The 17,950-nt window shown below is 42.5% G+C and overlaps 1 protein-coding gene across 5 annotated transcripts in view; it reads right to left on the bottom strand.

Moving 5' to 3' along the window:
• Window positions 1-17,950, bottom strand: part of LOC126292242 (actin-histidine N-methyltransferase) — a 518,712-nt gene that overhangs the window by 64,420 nt on the left and 436,342 nt on the right. The window contains exon 7 of one of the 5 annotated variants that reach the window (XM_049986134.1): window positions 4,702-4,816. The exons of the other annotated variants lie outside the window; for them this stretch is intronic. Within the exon in view, the coding sequence (XP_049842091.1) occupies window positions 4,702-4,816 (115 nt within the window). The remainder of the gene's footprint in view (window positions 1-4,701; window positions 4,817-17,950) is intronic. 5 annotated transcript variants of the gene reach the window in all.

Genomic DNA, 17,950 nt, shown 5'->3' with positions numbered 1-17,950 from the left:
TGCGTCGTCCTTATCCTGACAGCTTCAAGAGGGGTTTGAAGGGGCACAGTTTCGCTACATATTGAGTCCACGACATAGACGCAAACTCCACCTGGCACAATAATAGTTGCTATGGTCCCTGTAATATCCCATATAGCCGCAGAGGGCAGGGGTCCGCACTGTCAGGTAACAGGTTTCCTAGAGGGCAATGCAGAAAGCAGATGTAAAGCTTAACAGTTTCCGTAGCTCAGACAGGTGGTGGAAAAAAATCGACGCAATTCCACTGTAGGATTACGTGATCGTGAGACTGGGACGGGATGATACAGTCAATGAGGCAGTCTACGCCTCAGGGTCACCTGCTGCCACCAGATGAGTACCTGTGCAATCAACATCCGTTGTGTCTCAGGGCCCAGCGAGAGTAGGTCCTCAGCGGACGCCAGAATCTCCAACTCATCCTCAGACACAGAGCTTGTACGTACTGGTGGTGTGGGTGCCATCGCAGTGCCTTGGTTCTTGGGGGTCTTTTTGTTTTTAAGTTTCTCTAGCTGCTCCTTAGGTTTGTACGGCTGGGAGGGCTTCACTGACAGGGTGTCTATGTGGACAAGAAAAAAAAATTCCCGGACTTTTCCCGGGTTTCCCGGTTAAAAACACAATTTCTCCCGGATGAAATTACGTATAAAGCGGGTGAAAATAGATCCGTGTTAAATAACAGTATACTTTCCCTCGGAACTGTAAAACCTACCAGCCCTTTGAATCGTAAAGGTCTTATACCGGCGGAGGACATCCCAGCACTTTAGGAAACGAAATACAGGAAAAACAATGCGTTTGGAAAGTTGTTTGATGCGAGACAAGATGCACAGAGTTTATTTCCGTATTGTAAAAGTATTTACACAAATACCACAAATTACAGCATGCTAGATTCCAAAACTCTAAAATAGAGATTTCGCTGAGCGATGCACTTTTGTCATCCAGTCATATAGCTCATGTCCCGTGATCTCGCTAGCGAATGACGGCATGTACTCAGAGCACGAGGCCTAAGAGAAAGACAGGCCGCGGCGCTTACGTTACGAAGGTAGGCCGAGCTCGCTCAACTCAGCAAAGTGCGTTTCTACACCGGTTAACTCGTAAGTAGATGTGTATGTACGAACGAGAATTGCATCGTCTATTGGCATCCACTGTTATTAGTCCTACAATGAGAGGAAGTCCGTAGGCCTACTAACAGGCTCTAATTTGGCAATTAAAATCGTGCCAAAATGATTATCAGTTGCGTAGAAAAGTCGAAGTGTTCTGGCATGAAGAGATTTGTGACATTGCTTAGTAACACATTGTGCACATTTTTTTTGAAGGTCAATTAAACTTTTTGCCATCTATTGCATAATTTTTTGTTTATGAAAGAACAACATTAAATATGAAAACTAACTTGAAGCTCGGTCTTTCTTTAGCGTGTGTTACACGTTAAGTCATATAAAATACAAATGTGCCTGTAAAATTTTAAATAGTGGCATAAATGACTTATCTTCTGGGCCCGACATTTTTCAGATGGCTGATCCTCAAAGTGTTACGTTCTGAATGAGAGTTATAACGCCCTGTGATTTAAGAAATTCACTGCACATTCTCACACGTAACATAAATCATCTTGCGTGGAAATTTACTTTGAAAGTAACGCATCTCAAGCCACTATTCGTAATATTTTCTGGTGATGTGTTAGAAATGTAAACAATTGTGACGTCACGCACATCGAATGCACGTTAGTTGTTACGGACGTACTGCATAATCTTCGACCTAAAGCCTTTGACACTTTTCGGTGTCGGCACTCTGGTCTGTGCATTGTGTAAATTACCCATTTTCTATGCAACTAAACTTTTATTTTGGTGTTATACTCTGATTTATGTTTCATTGCAGCAGTAGTGGACTAAAGTTCTTTGTCAACGTATCAGATCTTACACGTCAAACCTACAAAACTAACTGAAATCTAAAACAATGAAAAATCCCGGAATTCTAAAAAATTCCCGGGTTTTTCCCGGATTTGTCCCGGATGAAAAAATTGCCGGGTTTTTCCCGGATCTCCCTGATGTCCCGGGCCGTATACACACTGACTGATTCAGTCTCAGGGACAGGAGGACCGTGAAGCCCTGGTTGCCTCAGCCACAGGCAGGTGTCAGCTCTGCCACTGTTAGGAACCTGGAAAAGCAGTTGCCCAAGGGATCCCTTCCTGGTGAGTAAAGCCGATAAAGGCTTACACTTCTCCAGCTGAGGACTGATGTTCTCGATGGTTCGGGGGGGGGGGGGGGGGGGAGGGTTGCTCCAGAAGTCGGTTATGCAGAAGCAACTGGGAGGGAAGTGGCCTCCACCATCAAGGGGCAGGTGGAGTCTGTCGGCTCTGAGAGCCAACTGTATGCGGTGGAACGGAAGATGGACGAACTGTTGTCATGGTGGAATATGCACAGGATGTAGCCTCTCATATTTTCTCTTAGCCTGTGTGTCGGTAGGTATTCCATGCTTTTTTTTTTTCTATGTGGAGAATCCTGCCATCTGGCTAGCAAGGCAAATGGTGCTCTCCTCAGTCGACACAATTGGGAGGTGGAGCACAGGGAGTATTGGGATGGAAGGACGATCACAAACCCGACATGTGACCCAGGAAGTACCGCATGAAGACATATGGCCGAACTTCCAGCACTTAAAGCACCGGATCAGGGGAGGGATAAATGGCTTCATGTCACGCCGGTAGACCTTCACCTTGACCTTCTCGGGTAATGTGTCACCCTCGAAAGCCAAGATGAAGGCACCGGTGGCAACCTGATTACCCCTCGGACACTGATGGACGCGCCGAACGAAATGGACACCTCGCCTCTCTAAATTGGCGCGCAGCTCATAATCAGACTGCAAAATAAGGTCCCTGTGAAAGATGATACCCTGGATCATATTTCAGCTCTTATGGGGCGTGATGGAAAGAGAAACATTCCCCAGCTTATCACAGGCGAGTGGTGCCCGTGAATGGGTAAAGGATGTAGTTTCGATCAAGACCGAACCTGGTCGCATTTTGAACAAGCCCTCCATCTCCCCAAGCTTGTCTTCTAAATGCTCTACAAAAAAAATGATGTTTCATTGAAGATTCCCGGTCAACTCTCGTACATACGAGTTATTGGGGTGAATAAGCTTCATTGCCATCCTTAGCCTGGCGCTCCTCCCATGGTGTGGCTGGGGGGGGGGGGGGGGGGGGGGGAACTTGAGGTCGTATTTCTTAGCACTTAAGTTAGATCTTGACCGCTTAGAGACTGCTGGTGTTTGAACACCAGCATGAGATGACGCACTACACTTCGTGGAGTGTCATCTGCCATGATGCCACACACTCCAACCAGGGGCCTGCCCCACGGCGCCACGAAGCCGCAGCAAAGGCCACCTGGAAGGATGGCTATTGCCGGGAGTCCCGATGCCCCAGGGTGACAGGCATCTGCTCCTTGGCATACGTGGGGAGTTGACTGTGCAGGCATCAGTAGAGCAATCTCTGTGTGGTCAGGAGGCTACAACCAACATGGTACATAGCGGCCCCACCACTAGCTACTGTGCTGGATATCAGGCGCAAACGATCTAAGAAGTCCATCATCGTCGACAACGCAGAAAGCAATACTGCACAGACGATGGAGGAAAACGCATCCAGGAGGGTGACCTCGCCCAATAGCTGGAGAATGAGCGGAAGTGCAGATCCGTGTCAATGAAGGATGCAAGAGGTCTCAGCACATGATGGACACTATGCACTATGTAAAGCGCCTGTCCCCAATTGGTTCGGTCTTCGGGAAAATTTTTAAAAATAGACGTCAAACCCTACAGGGGTCCATCACATGAAGGCCGAAACGTGTGAGACTCCTTTTAGTCGCCTCTTACGTCAGGCAGGAATACCTCGGGCCTTTTCTTAACCACTGACCCGCAGGGAGATCACAATGCTGGTGACCTGGTACTCACTCTCCAACACTTCCTGCAACTGCTGACCCACATCTCCACAATATCTCATGAAGTGAGGGCACATGACACTGTTCACTGCGACGCGTCCGTCGAATGGGGACATCAAACTTGGTGGTCCCCTTGGTGGTAAGCTGTGTGCCGGTATTGGGTTTCACTCTCTCCCTTCCCATCATCCATAACAACACAATCCGACACTACAGTGTACAAACAATCATTACAGTCATCCACACGATACACACACACACACACACACACACACACACACACACACACACACACACACACCAGACCCTTCGTAACAGGCCTGAGGAAGGTAATGCCAAACTGCCTCCAGTATCATATTGTCACGAGCGCCGATGCATTTGCTGCCTACACTCATTGCATGGGACCACTTTTGTTTTTGAGGGGCAAAATCTGATGCTTTAGGCAACGGCCAGGGCAGCGATCTGGAAGGGAGTGGGGTTGGCTCGTTTTTGGCCACGTTCTCAATATATGGTAGGTCAAAGACCACATCGTAAAGGAAAATGAGCAGACGAGATTACAATTAGCAGGAGCAATGTGGGTGCTTATCGCTGAATAACGTGAAAGGTGGAAACGCAAGGAAGAGGCATTTTTCCAGCAAAGGACCTCATATGGGTAATCACGATGATGTGATACCTGAAACATTATCTGTCTGTAGACGATCCCTTCCCTCCCGCGACGTGTGACATGCGGCAAAATGGTTTGCCCCGTTAACGATAGGAGAATGCCGTAAGTACTCACCGCTCCGTTGTCGTGGTTGGCCATGTCCCAGACGGGGATGAGCGCATTCAGCATGGCACCGCCGTCTGCGGAAGGAACAAAGTTCTGCCGCGTCATCACCGTCGACACGGCCCAGCTGTAACAGAAACAAACGACGCCCACATCTACACTTCCGCAGGACCTCAGTCGAAAATCAGATTCAATCCATGCAACCTTCGCCAGCCAACACCTTGTACTTGCTGTGCAGCAGGTGCGAAACCATGATTCGGTTCTGAGGAAGGGGGTGTTCACTGTTTGTTACTGTTCCCCCATTCCCTGAACTATTTATCATCCATGTTTTTAACCTGTCACAGGTGTCTACGACGTTAATAACAACAATAAAATATACAAAATACAGAGAATATAACATGTAGACTGTCAATGGCAAGAGTAGCGTTTCTGAACAGAGAAATTTGCTAACATCGAACACAAGTAAATAGAAAGTGTTTTTACAAGGTATCCGTCTAGACTGTGGCCCTGTAGGGACGCGAAACGTCGACAATACACAGTTCAAAAGACGAGAACAGAAGCTTTCTGAGATGTGGTGCTACAGAAGAATGCTGGAGAGTAGATGTGTAAATGGCAGAAGTAATAATGAGTTACTGAATCGAATCATCTGTCGTCATCAGTCCCCTACAACTTAGAACTACTTAAACCTAACTAACCTAAGGACATCACACACATCAATGCCCGAGGAAGGATTCGAACGTGCGACCGTAGCGGTCACGTGGTTCCAGACTGAAGCGCCTAGAACCGCACGGCCCCACCGGCCGGCTGAAAAGTGTGTGTGTGTGTGTGTGTGTGTGTGTGTGTGTGTGTGTGGCGGGGAAGGGCTAAAGATTGTAGAGGGGGACCATGCTTAACTCTCGATCCTATACCCTCGTAAAATTTACGACTGCAGATGGAACCAATTCGTGGTTCCCGCCAATCTCGTATTGTCAGTACACGGTGTAAAGTGGGGCCTTTTTTACTTTTCTGTATCCCATATACCACTGGAGACCTCGTAATTGTAAGTAAATGGTGCGTAAATCATAAGTCTTAATTTCCTTTGCACGAAATATGGATTAGTAAAATTTACGATCGTTTAGTAACAATGTAACATCCCCCCCCCCCTTTAGATTTCGATGGTACAGTAAGCAGTTTCAAATACACTTGGGTTGCAGTAGCTATGCAGAGAAGGATAGGTTTACACTGCATCGAACCAGCCTTCACTACATGAAGAAAAGACAACAAAGCTGGTAGCGATGATGTCGAAACGAGAATCCAGTTGTTTCCGAAACCGTTGTCAATCTGTCCTCGTGCCATATCGGTAGCCAAGTGATTCAAGGAACGGGAAACGTCTCCAAATCGCGACTTTGGTATCTGGTTCTCTAAGCGCTCACTTCGCTTTACACAGAAATTACGCCACAGCATAAATATGCCCCCGTTAATTATTCCGCCTCAATCTGAACAGTTTAAACGAAATTCATTAAAAGCGGGAAGTAATCAGAGGTAGCCCCACCTCACTCTTCACGCTGACCTATAAACTTAAGAAAGCATTACAGCAGTTTTCGTGTTACACAGGAAGCTACCACCACTCTTACGCAGTGTATAATCCACGATCGCAATTATTTTTTTAATCACTTTTCTGCAATGTTGATACATTTCACAACAACAGTAGAATTTATAAAGCTTTATGCGTTTTAAACATCACTACTGGGCATTAAGACTGCTAAATCAGGAAGAGTAGCAAGTAACGAAATTTCACTTATTGCGCGTTAACAGTGTAGTAGACGGAACACTTGATTCTATTTGTGAATTCGGGTTAACTGCAAAACATAAAACTCAATTTATTACAAAATTCAGAACTCTTATACAACGTTATGACAACAGACAATGCATCGTCACGAGAGACACACATCTGTTCAGTTTTTTTGTAAAATATTTATTGTACCAGTCTTTACTAATGCTTTATATTAGTTTATTCTTAGATCTAGAGATAGTCACACTTGATAACTGGTTTCGATGTCATGTAGTGATCATTTGCAACTGAGACTTTTTTTAAGTTTACATATTACATAAACATAAACTAAGAATAATGTACTGTGTGGACTTATTATCTCACAATAATCTCCTCCATCATTACAGCTACAGTGAAAATGTCTAATATAAAACCTAATACAAATCTATACATAATGATACATTACACTTTTGACTTAACAACGTTCGCCAAGAAGTGAATGTGCAGAGCAATAAGATTGTAATCGTCAAGTTGCTAGATCGACTCTCACTAGAATTTTTTTTTTTACATTTTAAAATTCCTTATTTATTGACAAATGAAAATTTTACTTCAAAATAGTGAAACATTTTTTTAAATATAGTTTTCTTTTTAATTCCTATTGGCATGAATATTCGTCCAAAATAAATTGAAATTTTGTACAAAATGCGAAACATCAAAAATAAAACAACACTTTTATTAAGACGGCCATTGTGGCTGAGCGGTTCTAGGCGCTTCAGTCTGGAATCGCGCTGCAGCTACGGTCGCAGGTTCGAATCCTGCCTCGGGCATGGATGTGTGTGATGTCCTTAGGTTAGTTAGGTTTAAGTAGTTCTAAGTCTAGGGGACTGATGACCTGAAGTCCCATAGTACTCAGAACATTTTCTTTTTTTTGCAGTCGGTCAACAAGGATATGGGAATCTTGAGCATGGCTTTGTTCATAAACCTGTTTTATCAAAACAGCAGTAGTGCAGCTGCTTTTCACGAATATAGACGCATTAAAGGAACACAGAGATTCTCTTTCCGCAACGCGTTTGAAGAACATGACTCGGAACATCGAATTAACCAGCGATTTGGCAACAGCTCCTGGGAGAGTCCGGCGGTCAGGCGCGCCTCAAATTACTGAAGACGTTTCTGTTGCCCATGGCTGACAATGCTAGGCGTAGTAGGAAGGTTGTAACTTCTTGGCAGATTAAAACTGTGTGCCGGACCAAGACTCGAACTCGCGACCTTTGCCTTTCGCGGGCAAGTGCTCTACCATCTGAGCTATCTGGGCTAACTGGGCTAACTGGGCTATCTGGGTTACCCAAGCAAGACTCACGCCCCGTCCTCACAGCTTTACTGCTGCCAGTACCTCGTCTCCTATCTTTCAAACTTCACAGAAGCTCTCCCGCGAACCTTGCAGAACTAGCACTCCTGAAAGAAAGGATATTGCGGAGACATGGCTTAGCCACAGCCTGGGGGATGTTTCCAGAATGAGATTTTCACTCTGCAGCGGTGTGTTCGCTGATATGAAACTTCCTGGAAGATTAAAACTGTGTGCCGGACCGAGACTCGAACTCGGGACCTTTGCCTTTCGCGGACAAGTGCTCTACCATCTGAGCTACTCAAGCACGACTCACGCCCAGTCCTCACAGCTGCCAGAGAGTTTCGTATCAGCGCACACTCCGCTGCAGAGTGAGAATCTCATTCAGGAAGGTTGAAGATGGACATGGCGTGGCAGGTAGCCAAAATTCCACCTGACATGTTTCTGGCAACAGCAGAGCGATCTCTAGTGCAGTTCCAGGTTTTGTGGATGCAGATGGTCGTCACATCGAGCTAAGTTTGTAACCTGGAACGTAAAAATGGGGCGTGTAACAAACGTTACTCTCTCACAAGGAAATTAAAATCTGTTTCTTTCAAAGATTTATTTTTCATTTCCCTTCCCCATGTCCTTACAAATGTTTCCACAGTGTCTTTGTGCTACGGTCACTCGTTCTTCACGGGGGCCCTCTCTAGTAGCGAAAGTTCCGTTATAGCTAAACTATATGTCTGACAGACAAAACTTGGTGGATCTGAGCAAATGACAGGAATAGTTTCAAAGACTATTGGGGAAACATAACCAAAAGGTGAAAGAAGTGCCTAGAGTGAAATTTTCCATAAAGGGTATGAAGCCTCCGCAGTACAGATTTTGTTGGGAGGAGAGTGGTTGAAAACACACTAAGTCAATATATTATTTAGCAGTCAACAGATAAGCGAAAGGTATGAGGGAAGATTTAAGAATGTTAAATTTAAACGTGAACCAACATAGAGGTAAATCATGGATTTATATAGCATTCGTGACACGAAGTAGTATGTAGAATGGTAGGATAGGGTACGAGATACAATTAGTAGATGTGGGAATATCAAGTTACTTAATCAGATGTCAGTAAAACACGATTCCAAGCAGATTCTAATGCAGCCGTGATTTATTACATCGCATGTGCCAATAGGCGCAATGTTGATTTAGTGTTTCCATCTAACTGTATAACAGTCTTGACTTCAGTGAAACTCTGTATGTTTTCCCTAGCTGTGACGGATGGGACCACTACGTAACAGTTAGAACTGTTACAAATACATCAAGATCTCGGCGGAGACGTGACAAGAGTCTAGTGTTTCATCACTGCGACGTCTCGTTCGCTGCGCCATGAAAGGAGAAAGAAAAACAAACAATGACTTTGTAACCTCCGCATGACACAGTACTCGTTAAAGCCTTTGCTGAGGTAAGTGAGCGGGGTTCACTTTATGAGAAAGGATTTTCGTCTAGATATCGACCGCGTGTACCTGAATGGTGGCAAATCAGACTTACATCCACTCTGTAATAACAATGATACGTCAAGTAAGTTCGATATGCAATTACACGTCAGGGTGGACCAAAAGCAACTCTGAAAATACTACCAATTTGTTAATAATACGGTCGCCAGCGTAATTGGGCATTAACTGAGTGTCTTCCCTGTACAAGTTGGTATATATTCATGCAAAACAACAAGTAGTAACACTGCATAATATAGTAGAATTTTAGAGCCAGAAAATCTATTGAACTGATGGTCCCACGTTCTGTACTGATACGGAAAAACCATTAATACATAACACTACACTACAATGCATACAACAAAACTTTATACTGTCTATTAACACTTTCGGACCTGGTGGTCACAATTGTGTACATAAGATTTGTTCACTAATATTTCGCTGACATTAAATGTCAGGTGCATCCAACCTCACAGTGCACATTCGTGTATGTTTCTTTTAGCTATGCTCCAGCAGCTGCTGCCCTCTTGTGAGCACTTAGTAAAATATACTCTCTGGTGTTATCTCTCGGTGGGAAGCAATTACTCATTGACTTTATTGCTATAATAGTCACATTCTGGGTTTTGTTAATGCATATTTTGTGTGGTTTCCTTCTTTTGGAAACATTAGACATCCTTTCAGTGGAATTTTCAGCAATTTCATTCAGTTCATATTTGTGTTATGTATCAAGAAAGTTTAATGTACACATTTGTGTACAACAGGTCCTTAATGGTGATAATTAGGGAATGTAACCTAAAATGTGCCTCAGCTGTATTTGCATGGCTATGGTAGTTATCTGTGTTATTTTTTCAGTAATTTCAGTACCAGCAGCAAGGAGGAGAATAACTTGACCTGTACATATGATTTTATTTTATGTTGCTGGCTTTTGACTTACAAATATGGGTAAGGAATATCTTTCTGTGGATATAGATTGGGACTTGATTATGGACATAATTGAAAATAGTGACATTTCTGACATTAGTCTGAGTGGAAATGAGGATGACAGTGTACCACTTATTGAAAGGCAAGCTCCACAAAAAGTGAAACGTGTTGGAGCAGATAAATTGGGCATGAATGATGTGTGTAGAGAAACCATACCTGAAGATGAATATGATTGAGAGGTGGTGGATGCTGAAATGAATTTTTTTTATACAATGAAGACAACCCAGAATTTAATAGCCTGTTTGACATCATATTGGTGACACCTTAAGAATCCATAAAATGGAAACATAAGTCTCTAAGTACCATGGCAGAAACATACAAAGCTTCAAAGTTTGAAGAATCTGTCTTGTGTTCTCCAATACAATATTTCAAAAGATGTATACCAGATGGTTTGTGCAATAGTTTAGCAGCACACACTAATATTTATGCATTACAACAAGGCAAATCCTCATTCAAGCAGACAACTTCTCAAGAACTAGAGGTGCTACTTGGTTTGCATATATTGACTGGCGCTTTGAAATTTCCCAGATTACGAATGTATTGGGATATAAGCCTGAAGGCAAATGTGTGTTGGGAAAACATGTCACGAGACAGATTTTTTGAATTAGGAACAAATTTTCACTTGGTGAACAGCCCGGAGAAGCCACCTGTAAATAAAGATAAATTTTACAAAGACAAGCCAATTTACGCAGCCATTCGAAAACACTGCGGTGAACTTCCTATAGAAGAGAATGTTTGTGTGGATGAAGGAATTACTTTCACTGGGAAGTTTTCTGAAAAGCAGTATGTCAAGGGGAAACCAAGTCCATGGGGAATTAAAGTCTTCATGTTGTGTGGAAGTTCTGAAATCTCAAGGCATCAATGCAGTAGGCACTGTCTGTCAAAACAGATTTGGAAAGAACTTGCCTTTTTCAGATGATAAAACAATAATGAAATAAACCAGAGGTTATTGTGAAGAAATCACTAGTTCTGATGACATTACCATGTGTAAATGGTTAGCCAATAGGCCAGTTGTATTGTTATCAAACTTTGTTTGTAAAGGCTCAGTAGATGAAGTTGAGGATTGGGGCAAAAAGCACCACAATTATGTGAAAGTAGAAAGACCTGAAATAGTGAGAAGACATAATTATGCAATGGGTCCTGTGGATCTATTTGATTAATTGATAAGCTACTACAGAGTTTTCATGAGATCTCGAAAACTGTATTTCCTTATGATTTTTCGTGCTGTTGACTTTGCCATCATGCAAAGTTGGTTGGCATACAGATGAGATGCAGACAACCTGTCTATCCCAGAGAAGAAGCAAATGGATCTACTTACCTTTCATATCAGGGTAGCAGATGGATTGATACTGTGCCAGAAGAAAGTCACTGAAAAGAAGAGGGGGCGTCTGTCTGATGAAGGACTGGCTTCAGACATGAGAATCATACCAAGGAAAAGAGGATAATTATGGCCAGCTACAGAGATACAGTTTGATTCCATTGACCATTTGCCTTTTATCATGAAGGAACTCCAAGTCACTGCAAATTTCCAAAATGTACAGGGCATTCTAGAATTCAGTGCAGAAAATGTAAAATACAGTTATGTCTCCAATAGGACAGAAATTGTTTTTTGCAGTTTCATACTAAACCTTAAAATGATTGTGTTGGCCATTGTTGTTTAAATAAGAAAAGTAATTTGGAATTTTTTTATTGTTTCTTCTATTTTAAAGTAAAATAAAGACTCACATACTTGACCCATACTGTTAACCTCCTGACATGAAGCTCAAGACCTGATGAACACAATTGTGTACATTAAATATCTAGAAGATTAGAGATCATGTGAAATTTTTTCTTTGAAAAATGTTGTCAGGAGACTCAACTGAATGTAATAATCATGTTAGTCTTTTTTTATAAGTGAATATAAAATCAAGTCTGAAAGGGTTAATCTGATTAAAATCGGGCATAGGTTACCCTAGAAATATCACTTTCGTGCCACACACAAAATGTCAATTTTGATAAAGATAAAACACTGATAAATCTTGACTTTTATATTGACTTTAACTTTTGCTGGTCAAAACAATTCAGAACACTTCAGAATTCAATGGCGTACTATGGGTCGCCACGAAAGGTCGAAAGAGCGTCAGGGCCCAGTATGGTGAAAGCTGTGGTGATTCTCGTGTACAACTGTGATAGTTTTATCCTAACGCATTACGTTCCTCTACGGCAGACCGTCAATGCACAGTATTACTGTTCGTTTTTGGAGCAACACCTGCGACCAGCTTTGCGAAAGGAGCGGCGACACTTTCTGCGTAACCCACCCAACATTTTGCACGACAATGTGCGGGCGCATACTCCGCAAGCTGTGGCCGATGGGAGTGGCTAGTTCTGCACCATCCACCATACTCCCAGGACTTAAGTCCTTGTCGCTTTGATTTGATTCCGAAGTTGAAGGAACCACTTCGTGGCATTCGCTTCAGAACTGTTCGAAAGATTCGTCAGGCAGTAGACCGCTCCATTCACACCACCAACAGAACAGGCTCTGCACCGGTATACTACGCCTTCCACATCGCAGGCAACGGGTTCTACACAACGTTGGTGACTACTTTGAAGGACAGTAACACGTGCAAACACGTAACTCTTTTGCATCGCTTGTGAATAAATAGTTGCCACTATTTAAGTTGCAACCCTCGTACAATCACGAGATGAGGTTTCGTCAGTAAACGGCACGATTTTGAGGAAATGCGGTCGATCAATCCATTCTGGCGGTAACCACCGACACAATGCGACCTTTGATGTAAAGTCAGTCATAAGCACTGCACGGACTTCTTGTGGATGATACAAGTGTAATTGTTCTTCGCGGTGCACTCGCCACACGCCAGTATGTGCAGCTCTCATTCCACGTGTAATATGACAAGTACTTGTAGTGGGGTCCGCTGCATCGCCTTCCAGCACGTCCTCCTCAAAATCGGATGCGTGAGTAGTTCTCATGTTGCAAGATTCCTCGTTTCTTCTTTCCACTGATCCAGTCTCCCGCATTCGTCGATCGGGAGAAATAAACATTCGTCGTGACTGATGGTGCCTGTTAGGAGATCCTTTCCAGTGCAGCTTTTCACCAGCGAGAGCGTTGCAAAATACTTCCCCATACACAAGGTGCATGCCAGTGAGTTCTGTGAAACTGTACCGGTACTGCTCCACCGTATTGTGCTGTCCGTCCCTAAATAGCACTGAGTAATGGATGGGTCTGCCGTTGCTTCATAGCACGATGTAAATACGGCAGATCAGAGCCACTTCATGGATAAGTAAAATAAACAAAACTTGCGTCAGGAGGTGCTAGTAATTTGGCTCTTCCTACTTGTATTAGATTAGATTACATTGGTACTTGTTCCATAGATCATGAATACGACACTTCGTAATGATGTGGAACGTGTCAGGTTAATGAAAGGTGTCTATACAAGACATTACATTACACAAAATATTACTTGATACTCAATATTTTTAATTTTTTTGTGGGGTAGGAAATTACCTACTTACTATATCCAAAAATTCATCTAATGAGTAGAAGGAGTTGCCATTAAGAAATTCTTTTAATTTCCTTTTAATTGCTGTATGGCTATCTGTCAGACTTTTGATGCTATTAGGTAAGTGACCAAAGACTTTTGGGGCAGCATAATTCACCCCCTTCTGAGTCAAAGTTAGATTTAACCCTGAGTAGTGAAGATCATCCTTTCTCCTATTGTTGTAGCCATGTACACTGCTATTACTTTTGAATTCGTTCGGATTGTTAATAACAAATTTCATAAGTTAATATATATATATATATATATATATATATATATATATATATATATATATATATATATATATATATATATTATGAGGCTACAGTGAAGATTTCTAGCTCTTTAAATAAGTGTCTGCAGGATGATTTGGATGAGCTCCAGTAATTATTCTGATTACACGCTTTTGTGCAATGAGCACTCTTTTACTCAATGATGAGTTACCCTAGAATATGATGCCATACGAAAGCAGAGAATGAAAATAGGCGCGGTAAGCTAATTTACTGAGCTGTATATCGCCAAAATTAGCAATGACCCCTAATAGCACAAGTAGCTGAACTCAAACGTTTCAGCAGATCTTCAGTGTGTTTTTTCCAGTTCAACCCCTCATCAGTGCACACACCTAGAAATTTTGAACATTGTACCTTAGCTACCGATTTCTAATCGAAGTCTATATTTATCAATGATGTCATTCCATTTACTGTTTGGAACTGTATGTAATATGTTTTGTCAAAGTTTAATGAGAGCCCATTTGCACAGAACCACTTAATGATTTTCTGAAAAACATCGTTTACAATTTCACCAGTTAATTCTTGTCTGTTTTGGTGTGATAGCTGTACTTGTTTTATCGGCAAAAAGTACCAGCTTTTCATCTTCGTGAATATAGAATGGCAAGTCATTAATATATATTAGGAACAGCAGAGGACTCAAGACCGAACCTTGCGTCACCCTATTCTTGATTGTTCCTCAGTTTGAGAAATCACCACTTTTTTTGCATATTATGTGAACTGTTTATTTCAACTTTCTGACTTAAACCATTGGAGCACTGTCCCATTCATACCACAGTACTTGAGCGTCTCTACAAGTATTCCATGATTTACACAATCAAAAGCCTTTGATAGATCAAAAAAAAATCCTAACGGGTGACTTCCGGTTACTCAGAGCATTTTCCGTTGTAAAACCCTTCTGGAAACCAAACTGACATTTTGTTTAAACTTTATTTTTACAAAGGTGTGAAGCTACTCTACAATACATTACTTTTTCAAGAATTTTGGATACGGCAGTCAGAAGAGAGATTGGGCAGTAGTTGTTGACGTCAGACGTATCCCCTTTTTTATGCAATGGTTTAACAATGGCATACTTCAGTCTATCTGGGAAAATACCCTGCCTCAGAGAGCTATTACATATGTGCAAATAATCCCACTTATTTCTTGGGAACACGCTTTTATTATCCTGCTGGAAATGCCATCAATTCCATGTGAGCTTTTATTCTTGAGAGAGTTTATTATCTTCCTAGTTTCAGAAGGAGAAGTGGGTGGAATTTCAATTGTATCAACTTTTAGTAAATGGTAAAATTTTCTTACGCGCAGCGCAGCTCTCTGTAAGCACTATGGGACTCAACTGCTGTGGTCATCAGTCCCCTAGAACTTAGAACTACCTAAACCTAACTAACCTAAGGACATCACACACATCCATGCCTGAAGCAGTATTCGAACCTGCGACCGTAGCAGTCGCACGGTTCCGGACTGCGCGCCTAGAACCGCGAGACCACCGCGGCCGGCCGCAGCGTAGCGGAACATATATTACTTTATGTTACCCTTCATTCTAAATATAGCTTAGATTGAGTGGGATGCCGTGTGTTAATGTTTAGCAATCACTAACGTCGATTTGCAGTAGGGTTTTGGAACATATTCTGTATTCGAGCATTATCAAGTTCTTCGAAGAAAACAATTTATTGACACATAGCACGGATTCAGAAAATATCGTTCTTTATACTCATGAAGTAATAAGTGCTATCGACAAGGGATGTCAAATTAATTCCATATTTTTAGATTTCCAGAAAGCTTTCGACACCGTTCCTCACAAGCGTCTTCTAACCAAACTGCGTGCCTACAGAGTATCGCCTCAGTTGTGCGATTGGTTTCGTGATTTTCTGTTCGTAGTAATAGACGGAAAGTCAACGAGTACAACAGAAGTAATATCCGGTGTTCTCCAAGGAAGTGTGATAGACCTTCTATTTTAACGAAATAGGAGACAATCTGAGTAGCCGTCTCTGATTGTTTGCAGATGATGCTGTCATTTACCGCTTTGTAAAGTCATCAGATGATCAAAACGACTTTCAAAATGATTTAGATAAGATATCTGTATGGTACGAAAAGTGGCAATTGACCCTGAATGAAGAAAAGTGCAAAGTTATTCACATGAGTACTAAAAGAAATCAGCTAAATTTTGATTACGCGATTAGTCACACAAATCTGAAGGCTGTAAATTCAACTAAATACTTAAGGATTACAATTAGAAATAACCTCAATTGGAACGATCAGACAGATAATGTTTCGGGTGGAGCAAACCAAAGACTGTGATTCATAGGCAGAACACTTAGAAGGTGCAACAGTTCTACTAAAGAGAGTGCTTACATCACGCTTGTCCGCCCTATTCTGGAGTATTGCTGTGTGGTCTGGGATCCGCATCACGTGGAACTGACGGATGACATCAAAAAAGTTCAAAGAAGGGTAACTCGTTTTGTATTATCGAGAAACAGGGGAGATAGTGTCACACACATGATACGGAGTGGCAATCATTAAAAAAAAAACAAAGGCGTTTTTCGCTGCGACGGGATCTTCTCACGAAATTTCAATCACCAGTTTTCTCCTCCGATTGCGAAAACATTCTGTTACGACCCACCTACATAGGGAGAAATGATCATTACGATAAAATAAGAGGAATCAGGGCTCACACAGAAAATTTGAAGTGCTCGTTTTTCCCGCGTGCCGTTCGAGAGTGGAACTGTAGAGAGAGAGCTTACCCTCTGCCAAGCACCTTATTGTGAATATCAGAGTAATCACGTAGATGTAGATGAAGGCTCATTTGTAAGTGCTGTGTTAACAACTGTCATAGGGAAAATTTTAGCTGCTAATAATTCACCATGTGCATCAGGAGGGCTACAGAAAATGAGTGTCAGGGAGGTGCAAATGGTTCAAATGGCTCTAGGCACTATGGAACCCAACAGCTGAGGTCATCAGTCCCCTAAACTTAGAACTACTTAAACCTAACTAACCTACAGACAACGCCCGAGGCAGGATTCGAGTCTGTGACCGTAGCAGCCCGGGGAGGTGCAGAGAGCAAACTTCTATGGGATGTACGTATCACACTTCGCAAAATGGACATCGTCACCATTCAGGAAATGTTTTACCATGAACACCGAATGAAAAATATCGCGCCACAGTGATCATGGAGGTTCCACCATCATGACCGAAGGCCAACCTCTTGGGAGGTACGAACAACGCAGGTTGTTCAGCTAGGTATCCACTCTTAAAGAACACATACAGAATCGTATTGGTGCAACGGGGTGATAAGAACTGATTGAATGTGATGGCATGCAACTGAGTGCGAAACAGTCTGTCGTGGAGCTTATCGTGAAACTGGTTATCCTTTAAAGCGTAACTGCACATAATGCGAAAGTACGTTTTATAGACACGGAAAAAACAAACAACCAGATACTAAATTTTTCTAGTGGTTCCAGGCGGTATAAAAGGCAATGTCACGCACTTTTCAGGAGCGATAGTTTGTTATAAAGATGTATGATTTTTTATACGCAGACCAGGTATAAAGTAAAAGCAAATTATTTTGATTAGCTATTGGCCAAAAGCAGTGTTGTAGTTTTCTTACGCGCATTTTTCTACTGTTACTTGCTATGGCGTAAATATTCCCTGCTATTCTCGCAAGTTTACGCACGTGAGAAAGAACTGTAGGAGGGCAGAGCACCTCCAACTTGTCGCAGCACAACAAATAACTTTCCAGCCAATTTACGATCCAGATTAACAGTAGGCGTGCCGGACCGAGACTCGAAGTCGGGACCTATCCCTTTCGCGGGCAAGTGCTCTACGAGGTACCGGCAGACGTAAAGCTGTGAGGACGGGGCTTGAGTTGTGCTTGGGTAGCTCAGATGGTAGAGCACTTGCTCGCGAAA

The sequence above is a fragment of the Schistocerca gregaria genome, chromosome 9, assembly GCF_023897955.1.
Source record: "Schistocerca gregaria isolate iqSchGreg1 chromosome 9, iqSchGreg1.2, whole genome shotgun sequence".
NCBI lineage: Eukaryota > Metazoa > Arthropoda > Insecta > Orthoptera > Acrididae > Schistocerca > Schistocerca gregaria.
Note: the sequence above shows the minus strand (reverse complement) of the source record. Positions and strands in the feature narration are given on the sequence as shown.